Source organism: Colius striatus, chromosome 2 (genome assembly GCF_028858725.1).
Source record: "Colius striatus isolate bColStr4 chromosome 2, bColStr4.1.hap1, whole genome shotgun sequence".
Classification (NCBI taxonomy): Eukaryota; Metazoa; Chordata; class Aves; order Coliiformes; family Coliidae; genus Colius; species Colius striatus.
Genome location: NC_084760.1, coordinates 37923977 through 37941421, shown reverse-complemented (window position 1 = coordinate 37941421; position 17445 = coordinate 37923977). Strand labels below are relative to the sequence as shown.

General features: G+C 38.2%; 1 protein-coding gene across 1 annotated transcript in view; it reads left to right on the top strand.

The window, feature by feature from the left end:
- APOB (apolipoprotein B) overlaps positions 1-16414 on the top strand; it is a 37342-nt gene extending 20928 nt beyond the window's left edge. Inside the window, exons 24-29 of the mRNA XM_061990484.1 lie at positions 251-396; positions 3182-3558; positions 4402-11982; positions 12564-12678; positions 13468-13651; positions 14588-16414. Coding sequence (XP_061846468.1) covers positions 251-396; positions 3182-3558; positions 4402-11982; positions 12564-12678; positions 13468-13651; positions 14588-16414 — 10230 coding nt within the window. The remainder of the gene's footprint in view (positions 1-250; positions 397-3181; positions 3559-4401; positions 11983-12563; positions 12679-13467; positions 13652-14587) is intronic.
- The last annotated feature ends 1031 nt before the right edge of the window (positions 16415-17445 follow it).

The window sequence follows — 17445 nt, the reverse complement described above, 5'->3', positions numbered from 1 at the left end:
CTACAGTATGTATTACAACTTAAGCGCATAGCTCTGGTGAATTCTTGCCTTTGCCATGGAAGCCAAGATGAAAAATTACTTGTAAAAGTACTCATCAGATTGAATAAGAAGTGTATTTCCAATTGTGATCAAACTACTCCATCAGATGTCTAGGGCTCAGTATATGGGTAGTTGCAATGGCTTTCAGATATCTTACTGGGAAATCCTAAAACCTGTAATTTACTCTGAGAAACTTGTCTCCTTTTTGCAGGCAACCAATACTTGGCTGCAAAAGGCATCAAAAGATGTCCCCTATGCCCAGACTCTGCAAGACAAACTAAGCATACTGCAGGACCTGAACATTCAGAAAATTAACCTGCCTGTTATCACCATTCCTGACGAACTTTTCCTGAAAAGGTAGGAAGAGAAATTAGGATAGCCTCACAGGAAACTGAAAATAGACATTTGTTCATGATTTTGCGGTTTTTTATTTTACTTTGTTATATGAAACACCGTGGAATTGCTGTAAACATTATAATAAAATTGGAATCATAACAAAGAGCTTTAAGACCAGAGAGATGAAATTATATGGAGGAAGTGACGCATGTATATAATATAGCTTTGGCTTTACAGCAGTCACTCCTGCAGCATATTAATATATCCCAAAATATTGTGTTATATAGTAATGAGAACTGAACAGAAATACAGTGTTCAAGAATCTAAGACACAGAACTAATGAATCCAGGTTTCTCTTCGATTCATGTCCTGCATCCCTACATGCCCTTTTTCTTTGGTCATAACCCTAGTAACTCTACTTTCTTCCATGCAGACCTATGGGACAGTTCTTTTCTCCTACATATACTAGTTAACCTCTTACCAATACAGTACCCTGACCCCTTCACATATCTGACTTCATCTGCCGCTTGCTCAGCAGCGACACGTGCCATGGTTGTACATATCTTCTCCACCTAATAGAGAGTTTCACAGAATTTACGTGTGTGTAGTTGCCCTTTAGCCCTTTACCCTTCTGTCAAATTTGATAGAAATCATTCAATATGTTAAAAAATTCTAAAAAGTAGGGTCTGACCAACAAACAGAGAGAACAAGAGGCAGCTAAATTGTGTATTTCTTCTGTTCCTAGCAATTTAGACTGTAGGAAAGACAGAGTGGATCTAGGCTTAAAAATGCTCATGCACGTGTCAGGATTTGCTCTCATTACAGTTCCTATCATGTGTTATTCTTGCCATTTAGCGTTCAGATCACATTACTGCTCTGCATTAGAATTTAAGGAACAGCGGTGCTTGATAGTATCTTCAGAATTACACCTACAGCTACCACTGTGACAAACAAAAACATATCTGTATAGTTTTCCCATGAGGCAGGGAAATATTGATATCTGAAAAGAGTGTAAGGGACAACAGAAGTTAGTGTAAGATTGGATTACAAAAAATAGATGAAGAACAGTCTTGCATTTTATCTCTCTTAGCACTGTTTTTCCATGTAATATCTTTCACTGTGGTAATGTGAAACTGTATGTTAATGATATGTCTCTATTGCTTCCATTGTGTTGCTCAGCTAAGTATAAGCAAGGAAAAAATTATGTTTCTCATATATACTTATCAGCAGTGCACATTATAATAATAATGATATGAACTTCTGCTGCTCTGTGATGTTACTTTTTTAATCGTTTGATGTAAAGGAACAAATTTAAAAAACATTTCCTTAATTATCATGTTAGGATGTAGCTCTAAGTGCAAAAAAGATTTTGTAATATGAAAGATCAGTTAGGCAAGCAAGAAAACCATCTTTGCCAACTTATTGTTCATGCACAAATTAAGGCCAAGTTTCCTCCTGTTTTGCGCTTTCGTAATTACACTTTTTCCCTGTTGTGGTTTAACCCCAGCCAGCAACTAAGCACCATGCAGCCACTTGCTCACTCCCCCCTGGTGTCATGGGGGAGAGAATTGAAAAAGTAAACAAGAGAAAAACTCCTGGGTTGATGTAAAGGCAATTTAATAGGTAAAGCAAAAGCCATGCACACAAACAAAGCAAAACAAGGAATTTGTTCAGTACTTCTGATCGTCAGGTATGTGCTCAGCCATCTCCAGGACATCAGGGCTTCATCACACCTAAGTTTTCCTTGAGAAGACAAACACTGTCACTCTGAATGTTACCCCCTTCCTCTTTCTTCCCCCAGCTTTAGATGCTGAACCTGACTCCATGTCATGTGGGATAATCCCTTGGGTCTGTTGGGGGCCAGCTGTCCTGGCCATGGTCCCTCCCAACTTCTTGTGCACCCTCAGTCTCCTCGCTGGTGGGGTTCTGAGAGGAGCAGAAAAGGCCTTGACTTTGTGTAAGCACTGCTCAACAATAATGAAAACATCCCTGATTATTCATTTTTTCAGTCCTAGCTTCTGGTCAAATGGTTAGGGTTTATTTTTATTAAAGAAAAGAAAATACTGAATATGTGGATGAAGCTTTTTAAACCTTTTTCATCAGAAAGATAAATTATTTGTACTTCAGGCTCTTCCAACTTCTAATGCTAATAAGGCTTTTCATGCATTTCTATAAGAATACTTCACTTTTTAAAAGAATAATATAATTGCCTTTTTCTGGTACTCATCATGGCAAGATTGCACCAGTGCAGCAATGGTTTTGGAGCATTTTTTTTTCCTATATGTCAGCTATTTTAATTCAAATTCCTTCATTTTGAGGACCATTTTCATGCCAATACATCTTTTCATTAATGCTCATAAAACAGACTTGGCTTTTCAGACTCAAATGCAAGATTTGTAACAATTGTATATTTAGGCCCTTGAATCACACTGTCCACCTGTGAGCTAAAGTTAGTTAAACTCTTAACAAAGAATCGGGAAGCTTTGAATTCTAATGCAAGGTCTTAGAGAAAGAATGTCTTTCTCTACTATTTGACCTGTGAGTCTCCCTGATTATGAAAGAAGGAGAAGAAACACTGACAGAATTCTGTCGTATCAAAAGTGATTTCAGTAAATTCTGATAGATGAGTGCTTAAAATACGCTGATAGTAATAGATGGTTATTATACTTCTCTCTAAATCTAAAGTCAGGACGTTGACACAAGCATGTGAGTAAACTCAGTATCATGGGAATAGTAGGAATCATGAGAATTTCTGTATATGCTTCATGGACTTGCAGATTCTGATAAATTCTCTTTTATTTTCTAGTGAAGGCCGGATCAGATACATTTTAAATAAAAACAGTTTTCTGATAAATATCCCATTGCCATTTGGTGGAAGATCATCCCATGACATGAGAGTGCCACAGACTGTTAAAACACCTCCTCTGGTAATGGAGTCAATGGGAATAAGTGTGCCATCTCAGGAATACAGAATCCCAACATTCACTGTTCCAGAATCCTATCCTGTTAATGTGCCTCTGTTTGGTGCTTTAGAGGTCTCTGCGAATGTGCATAGCAACTATTACAACTGGACAGCAGCCTACACGTTGGCTAATAGCACCACAGAGAAAGCATCCAGCATAAGAACTAGTTATAACACGAATGCAGATTCCGTTTTTGAGCTGCTTTCCTACAGTGTGAAAGGTAAGAATGTGTGCTACTACTGCAATGTTAGCAAAAATGTTTAATGACTTGATTTTCCACTATCAGGTTCAGCACATTCATTTTCTTATTGCTTATTTAAAGAAAGAGATTGCATAATCTCAAATCACTTTGGGTTTTAGAGATATTATGTGAGTGTGTATTCAGGCACTAAAGGTAAAGTCAGTTTAATTTGATCAAGATTTTTAACACCCATTAATTAACATTTTAAAATTAATATTTTAATTTCCTAAAGATCCCTTCAAAAAGGGATATTTAAGAAAAGGTCCTTCAAAGCTGAAGGCATGATTCTACAAACACTTGTGTTTCTGGTAAGTCAAATGTTTTCAAAATCAAGTGTGCAGGTCTATATGTAGTTATACCTACACTTTGTTTCTTGTTCTATTTTTACATATTTAGAGAGAGAGATATTTAATCATTGATAAATGTCTCTATACTGCCATAACTATACAGCAGTTATCTCAGACTCAGACTAAATAGGTCTTAAGTGGTATTTTTAACTTAGTTCCTCTGAAATTACATTTTGAGTTCTCAAATTGCAAAAGTAATTCTTAATTTAAGTTTGAATAATGACATAATTTTGTGTCCTTTCATGTAATTATATGCATTAGTACAGAGATTTCATTTATTCATAGTGCAAGACTAACCTTAAATATCAAAATATTAACAATATTCAGGATTACCTGAATATTTTGGCCTTTAAAGCAAAGTTAAGAACAGTAATTGCAGTTCAAGCAATAACATAAAAGTTAATGGCATCTCACAGTTTTAGACACAAAAAGATATAAATTGTGCTTATATTTTACCTCTTTTTTCCTATTTCAGGTTCTGGAGAAGCATCATATAATAGAAATGGGTTCACCTATGCATATGAAAACTACCTGAAGCACCGACTCTTAACATCAGTCTTTAAGTTGTCCAGGACAAACGGTTATGAACCCAGTACAGTTGCAAACTACACGGTATCACTTACTGCATCCAGTACCCTGGGACCTCAGCTTTCACTTTCTGGTGATATTGTTTCTGAAAAGACAAATAACATGAACATCAACAACGTCAGGATGGAAGGGCAGCTGGAAGTGGCTTCTGTCATTGCTAGGAGCATTTATACACTGTCAACCTCCTACAATGAAAAGAGAAGGGTTTTGGAAGGAAAATCAAATCTGAAGTTGGATTCTTCTTACCTTCAGGCTACCAATCAGATATCTGGCAGATACAGTGATGGTTTGTTTTCCATTACTTCAGTTTCTGATATGCAAAGCGGACTATTAAAGAACACGGCTTCACTGAAGTATGAGAACAAACAGCTGAAAGTGACATCTGAAACAAATGGGAGGTATCGACATACTGCAGGTGTCAATAAGTTTGAAATAATTTTGTCAAAGAAAATGGCAGCACTTCGATCTGAGTACCAAGCCACGTACAAGCAAACCCAGTATTATGCCTTGTTTGCAGGCTCTCTCAACTCCCAGGATCTTGTCTTCAACACTGATATCTCTATGTCCGATCAAAAGAATCGAGCTGCACATAGGTCATCACTCACTGTAAATCAGTATGGTCTAGCTAGCAGTGCAACCACAAACGTGCAGTTTAGCCCATTGACAATGCAGAGTGAAATTAATGCCAAGCTTGACACTGCTGGAGGCTCCTTGTCACTGTCCTCTTCTGGACGCTATGGTAAAAACAATGCAAAATTCAACGTAGGTGGAAGAGCGACCCTAACGGAAATAACACTGGGAAGCGAATATCAGAGTACGGTTCTGGGTGTGGACAGCAAACATGTTTTAAACTTCAGAGTTAACAAAGAAGGACTCAAGTTTTCAAACAATTTGCAGGGATCGTTCAAAGAGGTTAAGTTGGAGTACACAAATGACCTGAATATTCCTGGCTTATCCTTAGTATTTTCTTCAAAGTTAGACAACAGCTTCAGCTTTGACAAGTTCCACAAGCATGTTTTTGACCTGCAGTTGCAGCCTAGCTCGCTTACAGCTAAACTGAACAATAATGTTAAATACACTAAAACTGAAGTTTCCAACAAAGCAGAACTGGCTCTCGAGCTTCTGAAGCTGAACTTGGCTGGCAATGTCAGAGGAGCCTACGGAGCAGATGAAATAAGACATAGCTACACCATTACATATGCGGATCTAGCTGCAAACTTTAAAACAGATACGGTGGCAAATGTTCAAGGTGCAGCAGTGAGTCACAGAGTTAATGTGAATGTGGCAGGACTTGCTTCCTCAGTTACTATGAACACAAACTGTGACTCAAAATCTCTCCGTTTCAGCAACGCTGTGCGTTCCACCATGGCCCCATTTTCTATCACTGCTGACATCCATACCAACGGGAATGGAAAGCTGTCTGCTATGGGTGAACATACCGGAGACCTGTACAGCAAATTCCTATTTAAAGTGGAGCCTCTTGCTTTCACTTTCTCCCACGATTACAGAGGATCTACTAGTCACAACGTGAAGTTTAGAGGAAGATACACTACCCTGCTTGATAACAAAGTTCATGTGCTTTTTACTCCATCAGAGCAGTCAAGTGCTTGGAAGTTGAAAAGTCAGCTAAACAATAACATATATTCTCAAGACCTCAGTGCTTACAATGATGCAGAAAAGACTGGTGTGGAACTGAGTGGAAGAGCTTTAGCAGATCTCTCTGTAATGGATACATCGATTGTGCTACCGTTCACATCTGAAGAAGTTAATTTAATTGATGTATTAGGCCTCAGAGGCAGCGTGTCAGAGCTTCAGGAATTCAGCATCTCTGGCTCTGTGAAGTATGACAAAAACAAAGATGTGCACGTTATTAACCTACCATTCTTGGAACATTTGCCAGTTTACTTTGAACAAATCAGAGGCACCATTCTATCTGCACTTCAGGCTATACAAAGTTATCTAAAGAACATTAACATAGAACAACATTTGAGAAAATACAAGGCAACTTTGGATAAACTCCCAGAGCACGTTAATGACTACATGGAAAAAGTAGATGTGAAAGGCAGAATTAACAGCATGAAAAATAATTTGGTTGCTTTCACAAAGGACTACAGAATTACATCTGATGATCTCCAAATTATGCTGGAAAAAGCCATGGACAACCTTCAAGAAATACTGTCTCAGCTGCAGGTCTATCTGATACAAATCGAGCAATACATCAAAGATCACTATGAGCAGTATGACATTAAAGCACTTATCTCACAGCTTCTTGACCAAATCGTTGAAACAGTGACGGCTCTAGATAACAAATACAAGATAAGAATGGCTGTAGTTGATGCTATTCAAAAATTGCAATTTTTTTTCCGCCAGTATTATCCCAGCGAAATCGGAAGCAGCACTTTAGCTTGGATTAAAAATGTAGATAATGAGTACAGGATTACTGCTAGAATACAGGAAAAACTAGAACAACTCAAGATTCAGATTCAGAATATTGATGTCAGGAGCATTGCTGAAAACTTGAAACAGCAGATCAAAACGTTTGATGCTAAAGAAGTTTTAGAAAAATGGAAGCGCTCATTGCCAATAGAAAAAATCAATGAAGTTCTTGAGCGAATCAAAGACTTTATTCTAAATTGGATGGAGGAGTATGAAGTGTCTGAGAAGATTAGTGCTTTCCGAGGTCATGTGCACAAACTGATTGTAAAATATGAAATTGATAAGCAGGTATATTTTTTAATGGACAGAATGATAGACATGATTAACCAGTACAGAATCAAAGAAACTGTCCAGAAACTGACCATCTACCTGCAAAATATTGATGTGAAATCATGTTTGGATAAAGTTGCTGCTTTTATTGATAATGCTGTCAGGAAAGTGCAGACCTTTGATTATGAAATGATGATACAGGAAGTCAACAAGTTCCTTGATATGGTTATTAAAAAGCTCAAGTCTTTTGACTATAACCAGTTTGTTGATGATGTAAATAACAAAATCCAAGAAATAACAAAGATAATAAATGAGGAGCTGAGAAATCTAGAACTTCCACAGAAAGCAGAAGCACTGAAACGGTATGTGAGAGACTGCAGAGCTGTGATTTCAAAATACATGGAACAACTAAGTGACACCAAACTTGCTGCAATAGTTGACTGGTTCAGGGAGCTCATAGACTCAATGACATTTGATAATCTGAAAGCCAAGGTAAATGAACACCTGGAAGATCTGCGAGAGAGGATTTCTGAAATGGATATTTCCCAGGAATTCCAGTGGTATCTTCAAAAGATAAGCCAATTCTACACTTCTGCTGTCATGTACATTTCCGACCAGTGGAACAAAACTTCCAAGAAAATTGTTGCTTTGGCTGAAGAGTACGATCTAAAAAATTGGGCTGAAAATTTAAACCAATTTGTTGAAACAGGATTTAAAGTCCCTGAAATCAATGCTGTTATAGTCACTATACCTGCCTTTGAGGTTAGTCTCCGAAGTCTTCGGGAAGCAACATTTCGAACACCAGACTTCATTGTTCCACTGACTGACCTGCATATCCCCTCCTATGAGATAAATATTAAGAGACTAAAGGACATGAAAATCCCAGTGAAATTTACTACCCCGCAATTTACAGTTCTAAATACCTTTGAAGTTCCTTCGTTTACAGTTGACTTGAATGAGATTAAACTTCAGATTGTGAGAACAATAGACAAACTCATCTCTGGTGAATTTCACTTGCCAGCAATTGGTTTGTATTTTAAAGATCTGAAAATGAGAGATATGCCTTTTTCTGACATTTCCTTCCCAGAAATACAAGTGCCTCAGTTCCAAATACCAGAATTAATAGTTCCAAAGCTTAATCTAAATGAGTTTCAGTTTCCTGACATGAAGATACCAGAGTTCCAGATTCCACGAATCCCACATACTGTGACTGTCCCTACATTTGGCAAATTGTCTGGTGCTTTCAGAGTCAACTCTCCATTCTTTACACTGTCTACTCAAGCTGAGGTTCATAATACTACAACATCTGCAAACAGTCCAGAATTTGTGACCTCCCTTTCAGCTCAGACGACATCCAAATTAGACTTCCTTGTTTTCAGTGTTATTGCAGATTCACGTCTATTGGCCCCTGAGATGAAGCAGCTGAACCTTAAAAACTCTGTGAAAGTCAACCACAGGTTCCTTAAAGTTGACCATGCCAATGAAGTGGTATTTTTAGGCACTTCGGTAGAAGGTGAAGCTGAAACCAGAGCAAACTTCTATACAACGAAAAATTCTATAGAACTGCAGAATAATTTAATGGTCAAGCTGCAAAGAAAAATTTGGGTGCAGAGTGAAACGTCATATTCCCACAGATTGAATATCCCACAAGCTGATTTCTCCAGCCAAGCTGATCTGGTCAATAATATTACAGCAGAGGTAGAAGCGGGACACATATCATTTACTTCCACTGGTGAAGGAAACTGGAAATGGGCTTCTCCTAATTTCTCTGATGAAGGCACTCATGATTCACATGCCATTTTCAGGGTTGAAGGCCCCATTGTTACATTTTCTGCCAACAACAGAATAAATGATAAGTACCTGAAGGTCAACCAAGCCATGAGATATGAATGTGGTTTCCTAAATTATGCAACGTTTCAGGTTCAGTCTGAAATCGAGTCACAACGTGTGGGACGCAGTGTTCTGAATGTAAAAGGCACAGGACAGCTTGGAGGAATGAAAGTAGAATTAACAGGCTCTCACAACACTCAGCTCAATGGACGAATTACTGGAACTGTAAATAATGAGGTTTTCTTCTTGGCACAGCCTTTTGAAATTCGTCTCCAAACAAACAATGGTGGAAATGTGAAAATCAGCTTCCCAATGAGACTGACTGGCAAAATTGACTTCCTGAATAACTATGGTTTTGAGCTCAGTTCTTCTGTTCAGCAGGTCAGCTGGCAAGCTACTGGCAGGTTCAATCAGTATAGATATTTCCATAATATGTCAGCTGGCAACAACGATGATAGAATTGAAGCCCATGTCGAAATGAACGGAGACGCCAACCTAGACTTCCTAAATATTCCTCTAACCATTCCTCAGCTTCAAGTTCCTTACACTGGAATCAGAACTCCTCAGCTAAAAGATTATTCGCTGTGGGAACAGGTAGGCCTGAAGGATTTCTTGAAGACAACAAGACAATCCTTTGAATTAAATTTGAACGCTCAGTATGAGAAAAACAAAGACATGCATGTAATCCCACTTCCTTTGGCAACAGTTCACGAAGCACTTAACAAATACATCACTTACTTCAACAAACATTTTGAAAGAGGAAGAAACACTGCTTTAGATTTTCTCACAAAGTCATATAATGAAGCCAAAACAAAATTTGACAAATACAAAATACAGACATCACTGAACAAACTGCCACGGACCTTCAGGATTCCAGGATACACCATTCCAATTGTGAATATTGAGGTTTCTCCTTTTACTGCTGAGATGCCAGCCTTTGGTTACATGCTCCCGAAAGAAATAAGCACAGCAGGATTCACAGTCCCATTTATTGGCTTTTCAGTACCATCTTACACACTAGTCTTACCGTCTCTGGAGCTCCCAGTACTTCACGTTCCACAGGATCTACGCACTCTAAAGCTCCCTAGATTCAGAATCAACAGCCCAGCAAACCACATCTTAATTCCTGCCATGGGAAACATTACTTACGACTTCTCATTTAAATCTGCCGTGATCACTTTAACTGCAAATGCTGGGCTGTTCAATCAGTCAGATATTGCTGGGCAACTCAGTATCTCATCCTCTTCTTTCATTGACGCACTGCAATTTAAGCTGGATGGCTCAACACATTTGACAAGAAAAAGGGGATTGAAGCTGGCTACAGCATTGTCCCTCAGTAATAACAAATTTCTGGGAGGAAATCATGACAGCACTATTAGTCTCACAAAGAAGAATGTGGAAGCTTCAGTGGCAACAAATGCAGAAATCGACACAGCAATTTTAAAAATCAATTTCAGCCAAGAACTCTCTGGAAATACTAAGTCTAAACCCACTCTTTCCTCAGAGATAAAATTAATGTATGATTTTAATACCCTTAAGTATGGTACCAGTGCTAAGGGAGGAATTGCTCACAAGCTTGCTTTAGAGAGCCTTACATCTTACTTATCAGTAGAAAGCTCTACAATTGGGGATATTGATGGAGTATTTTACAGTGGAACTGCATTTTCTGGAAGTGTAGACCATGAGGCAAACACCTATCTGAATGCTAACGGAGCTCGGTCATCTCTCAAACTTGAAGCCCATTCCAAAGCAGATGGACTCTGGAACAGTGAAATGAAAGAAGTACTTGCAGTCGAAGCATCTACCCGCCGTGTTTATGCAGTCTGGGAGCACAATGGGAAGAACTATGCACGATACACACCTCTTTTCACAACAACGGGGACTCAGAAATGCAAAGCAACTTTTGAGATGGCACCTTGGCGTATATCAGCAGATCTTCAGATTCAAGCCACTCAGCCAAATTCCTTCCTGGACACAGCCTCGATTAATCAAGTTGTCATAGTGAAAATCAATACTGCAAATCAAAGAGTTGGCTGGAAGGGTGAAGGCCAAATTCAGTCATTATCTCTCAGTCATGATATGCAGTTATCAAATGAAAAATCAAAGGCAAAGTTTGATATTTCTGGATCTGTGGAAGGATACATGGACTTCCTCAGAAACATAAAGTGTCCTATTGCTGAGAAGAGCTTATGGGATATCTTGAAGTTGGATGTCACTACCAGTGCTGACAGAAAACAGTACTTAAATGGTTCAGTATCCCTCGTGTACACAAAGAGTGAAGATGGTTATTTTTTCCCCATACCTGTGACTAAACTCACAGACGGCTTCACTTTCAGTATTCCGGAGTTACATCTAAAGGCTCCAAGCCCTGTTTTCAGCACTCCAGAGTTAAGAGTTCCTTTCACCACAATCCAGGTCCCAGCATACACCATTGACTTGCGCAACATAAAGATTCCACAGACTTTAAACGTAATGCCATTTGATGTCAATTTACCCACACTGCCAAAACTACGGTTTCCCAAAGTGGATGTAGGAGCCAATTATATTACATTAGAAGAATATAAAATACCGTATTTTGAGGTGACCATACCTGAATACCAAATAACCGTGTCTCAATTCACTCTTCCAAAGACTGTTTCTCTTGGCAGTTTCCATGTAGAACTGGATGAAGTAGCTAATAAGATTGCAGATTTTGATCTGCCTACAATTACAATTCCTGAGCAGCAAATTGAGATCCCCCCACTCAAAATATCCCTGCCTGCCGGAATTTACATCCCAGCGTTTGGTGCCTTGACCGGATCTTTCAAAGTTGCTTCCCCTTTGTACAATGTCACCTGGAGGACAGACTTAACAAACAAAAAGGACTCTTTTGAACAGTCCATTGACTCTACCTGCAGCTCAACATTGCAGTTCCTGGAATATGACTTGAATGGTAAGGCATTAAAATTCTATATGCCGCGGTTTTGGAGGGAATACTCTATAGTGGCTTTCTTCAGATTTTTTGGTTTTTTTCCAAGGATTTTTTAAATGAAGGTGTTGCTGTCTGTTTAACATTGACATTAGATCATACTTCTTTTATCATCAGCAGCACCTTTTCATAAATTATTGTCAGAGACTTGGTCAGTCACCCTGAAGGCTTATGAAGGGATATATGTAGAACTAATGGCACACCAGGGAAAAAAAAAATGGAAAATATCTCTTTTCTGTGCAGCAGTGTCTTCCTTTAAATTGTGAACAACATTCTTCTATTACTTAACAATAATAAATGTAAAGAAAAGAAGGCAGTCTGACTTTGTATCTGATTCAGTTTAGATAGAGAAAGAATTAATTTTTAAAATAAGCCAGTTGAACAAATATTTTCATAACTTTTTATTTGGGATATTATGAGCATTCAGTTTCTTGATGCATAATTTTACACTCTGCAACTGGCCATCTAATATGCAAATGGATATGTATTTTCTTTTGTTCACTGGTAAATTCTGGAAGTACACACATATGAAATCTTTTTCACAGTTGTTTCAAACTACAAATACGAAGAAGGCATGTTTGTTGTGAAGACAACTGGCAGCTTTTCACATCGCGACATGAGCGCAAACTACAAGGAAGATCTTACTGTTTCAGGATTTAGGTAAATATTTGTGCTATTAATATATTATAATAGACAAAATTGCCAATGTTGTATTATTGCTTTGAAATGTAAAGCTTTGCTGTAATGTATAAGACTGTATACAGTGCTTTGCTGTAATGTGTAAGAACCTGTGTATCCACCCTGTCATCAGCTGTGCCATTTTCCCTCTTGAGATAGCTGGAAAGTTGTTCTCTCTCAGCATTTCTAGCTTTTCTCATCATCTTCATTTCAGAAAAGTACTGAGATACAAACATGGTATTGTAGAATCAGAGCAGTTCTAGATTTGACCATCAACATAGTTTAGGGTTGGTTTTTTTTCCCAGTGGACTCCTCTGTCACCAAAACTCATTAAAGAGTAATTTTTATTCACAAATACTGGTAGTAGGGATGGCCTAACTGCCTATTTTGATCTGCAAGTGTTGTGTTGATATACGCAGATAAAAGATACTGCATATACTTGTGTTGGTGGGAAGAAGTGCTGGCATCTTGTAGAAGTCTGTAGAAAGCTGACAGTGGTACAGCTGCAGGTTTTATTGTTCCTACCCTAAATGAATGAAAATTTTCAGTTACTTAAAACAAGAAAATTGGAGTGATGTAAAGTTTTGAATATGTTGTGCCAAACCCTAAGGAATGTATATAGTAAATCACCGCATTTTCTATTGGTGACAAAGGCATCATTTCTATGTGTATATATAGAAAAAAATAATGGTTGGTATTGCTTTTGGACATACAGTGTTGGGCTTGTGCTTTGTGCATTCCTTCATAGCTGGATATTCACTGTTGTTGCAGGGTCAGGGAGAACACTGCAGCACTAGACATCATGAGCCCAACTTTTACAGATGTCCACGTGCGTTATCAAGAGACTGACAGGAGCTTATCTGGCTCAGTATCTTCACCCTCTGCTGGGACCTTGGGCTACATCATTGAAATAGACACTGACATTCTCACAGCAAAAGTCTACTACCGAACTCGGGTAAGCTTCATGTGAGCAGTGAAGAGCAAAAAGGCTAGGTGTGGTCAGAAGAAAAGTTCCTTTTTGAAATTTATATTGATGTAAATTAACCACCATTTGTTCAAAGAAAAAGTATATTTTCAGTGGTTAAAGTTTTTGTTTGCTACACTGGCCTTTCCAGTATTAAAAGTAGCATCTCTGTGAAGAGACTGTATTAGCTCCTCCAGACAGTTAATTTTGCCCTTTCTATGATCACTTACTGAAAGTGAGGAAAGTACAATACCAGTTCTACATACATCACCCATGAGGTTTAATGTGTTCCCATCAAGCTACTTGCCATTACTACGAAAATGGCCATTCTAGGAATTGGGTCACTAGAAGAGATCAGAGTATCTGTAGCGTGTCTTTTTTTAATATGTTAATGTATCACAACATGTTATGTGAATTTAAAAGGAAAAACCCACAGCTTACTAGATTTGCTAACAAAGGATGGTTTTATTAGTGACATACTAAATCAACTTAGAATTTAAAAACTTACTTTCCAGAAAAAGTATACTAAGGCAACTGGTAATTCATTATTTCCACTGAAACCTGGAAAGTTTGTTCTCATTTGGAGGTTCTCATTTCAGGATCTTTAATTAATCAAGTAGCTCTCTAAATTGTCTCATTGATTTAAATGATCAGAAAGGGAAATCTTCTGATATTTTCATGTAAAGAATTTAATACATTTAATACAAAGGAAGGAGAAATATTACTTGCAGTAAAATTTTTAAAAAACACCAGACTAAGTTACGTTCTGGCACCGCTGTTTGGAGAGGCACAAAGTAGCTTGATATGACATAATTTCTTCAAAAATAATAAAAATACGAAATGAGAATGTGTAAATACACTCATAAATATAATCAAATTTAGTTTATATACAAGCCACCTTTTTCTTATCCTGTTCTATATTTCCAGTCTGCCCCTCAGAAGGACGTTGACATATTTAAAAGTGAGATATCCTTCAAGAAACCTGACCTGATTCAAATTAAATTCAACTGGAAAGAAGATGCTGCCAAAGACTTGCTGTTGGGTCTAAAAGAAAAAGTGCCTAAAATGACAAATGCGGTCTATAGGTGTGTTAATCGGTATCATAAGGAGCATATGGGACTGGAAATTAGTGCTGCCACCTTAAAGATGAAGAATGCCATGCAGAATAATGCTGACAAAGCATACACCTTTGCTGTAAAGCAAATAGATGGAATAGATTCTCAGCTTCGCACAGCTGCCAGTGAGGCCTCCGGCAAGTATCAGGAGCTGAAGGTCAAAGCTAAACAGCTGTATCAAAAAGCAGCAGATCAAGCTGAGCAGTTTGACTATCAAAGAATAAAAGCAAAGGTTTTGGCTGCTACAATTGACATAATAGAAGAGTATCACAAGAGAATAAAGCACCTCATTGACTCAGCCATTGAATTCCTGAAGACCACAAAATTCCAAGTCCCTGGGCTGTCTGAAAAGTACACTGGTGAAGAAATATACCTTATGACTACAGAGAAGGTAGCAAAATGTGCTGATTTGTGCCTTTCAAAACTTCAGGACTACTTTGATGCCTTGATTGCAGCTATCAATGAGCTGGAAGTGAGACTTCCTGCTTCTGAAACAATTCTTAGAGGTCGTAATGTACTAGATCAAATTAAAGAAATGCTGAAAGACCTGCAGGAAAAAATCAGGCAGACATTTGCCACTCTCCAGGAAGCTGACTTTGCAGGAAGGCTTAAGCAACTGAAACAAGTAGTACAACAAGTTTTTCAGAAGGTAGAAGAAATGGTTAGAAGCTTGCAATCAAAAAATTTTGAAGACATCAAAGTCCAAACACAACAGCTGTACAAAGATGCAATGGCTTCAGATTACGCACAGAAACTGAAATCATTGGCAGAAGATGTTAAAAAATACATTTCTCAGTTTAAAGATTTTAGCCAGAAGACATTCCAAGACCTTTCAGAGAAGCTGCGCCAGCTGCTGCTGTATGTGAAGGCACTGCGGGAGGAATATTTTGATCCAACTACACTTGGATGGTCGGTGAAATACTACGAGGTGGAAGAAAAGGTAGTAAGAGTGCTGCAGAATGTTATAGATACGCTGGTGGTTTGGCACAACCGGTTCATCGGAGATCTCGCTAACTCAGTTACACGCCTGACAGACCAAGTAAGAGAATTGGTGGAAAACCTCAGCCAGGAATATTATGACCTTGTAACTGATGTTGAAGGAAAAGGAAAACAGAAGGTCATGGAGCTTTCATCTGCTGCTCAGGAAAAAATCCGATATTGGTCTGCAGCTGCTAAGAGGAAAATCGATGAGCATAACAAGCAAGTCAAAGAAAAACTCCAGGAGATCTATGAGCAGCTTAGTCATTCCCAAGAAAAGCTAATCAGTGAGGCCAGAAGGTTAATTGATATAACTATAGAAAATTACTCTGCGTTCCTGCAATATATCTCAGAACTTCTTCGTCGTCTTGAGCAAGTAACAGCAGAGAGCGTAAAGCCCTATATAGCTGTTCGTCAAGGAGAGCTGAGAATAGATGTGCCCAAGCCATTTGACTGGCAGTCCGTTTACCAAATGCCCCAAAAAAGCAGAGAGGCACTCAGGAAAAAAGTGGAGCTCACACGCACACTGATCCAGCAAGGCATCGAGCAAGGCTCCAGGAAATGGGAAGAAATGCAAAGATTCATTGATGAACAACTTGCCACCGAGCAACTGAGTCTTCAGCAGATTATGGCAAATTTACAGCAGCGCATGAAGACCTGAATGGACGTGAAGAAGAGGAGAAGCAAGAAGTTTGTACCGCAGTGTATTTAAAAATAACAACAATCAGCATACTGGAGCCTCAGGTAGACACTGTTTGAATCTGAATTTGTAATCCACACTAGGTTATTTTAATAAGCTTGATAAGACAATAAATGAATTCTTTATTACATTTTTGTGTCATTCAGCTGCTTTTACCTGGACCTTAGGGCTTAATCCAGCAATTTTCAAGGTCAATAGAAAGCCCTTCGCTTTGATTTCACTGTGTGTTGGACCAAGCCAATAATGTGCAATACATATTGTAAATAGTCATAAAAGCTGTGGAAGATATAGAATAAACAGGTTTTAAGATAAAGGTCACATTCATAAGCCAGTTGAAGAACAACTTGGAAACGCATTTATTTCCCCACATAGAAATACCTTCATAGATAAGTTTGGGAGAAAAAGAAAAGGAAAAGAGTATGTAACAAAAATATTAAGGGGAAAAAAAATAATTCTGGAAATAATTAAAAAAAAGTGAAAAGGAACACAGAAATCCAAATATGTGTACAAATCTGACTCCTGGAAAACTGTGGATAATAATACCAGTGTTCCATTAAAGAAAAGAAATTGTATGTATCAGTTCTCAGAAAGTTGTGCCAAGAATTTCTTTCTACTGGCTAATTTATGTCAGAAATACAGGGTTTTCTTACCTGTTTTCCCATGATATTTCTGGTTTCATGTCAAATTGTCTAACTTGTACTTATTACAAGTGTAGTTAACTGTCAAAGTTTCACTGAGATCACTGTATCTGACGGGAGTCAAACAGTTTTCCCCTCAGTCTCCTAAGCTGAAGCCTAGACTTTGTTTAAATGAATTCTCAGTTTAAGGATTAATTTAACTAATGTTGAAGAATTCACTGACAAAATAGGACTGCTTTGGAGTGGAACGTGTGTGGACCTGTTATGGTTTGTTTTCAGCTGTTGGAATGCTATATAGATAGTCCTTGAGAAAGGCATGGTCCATCTGGAATAATGTTGCCTGTTTGAGAATAA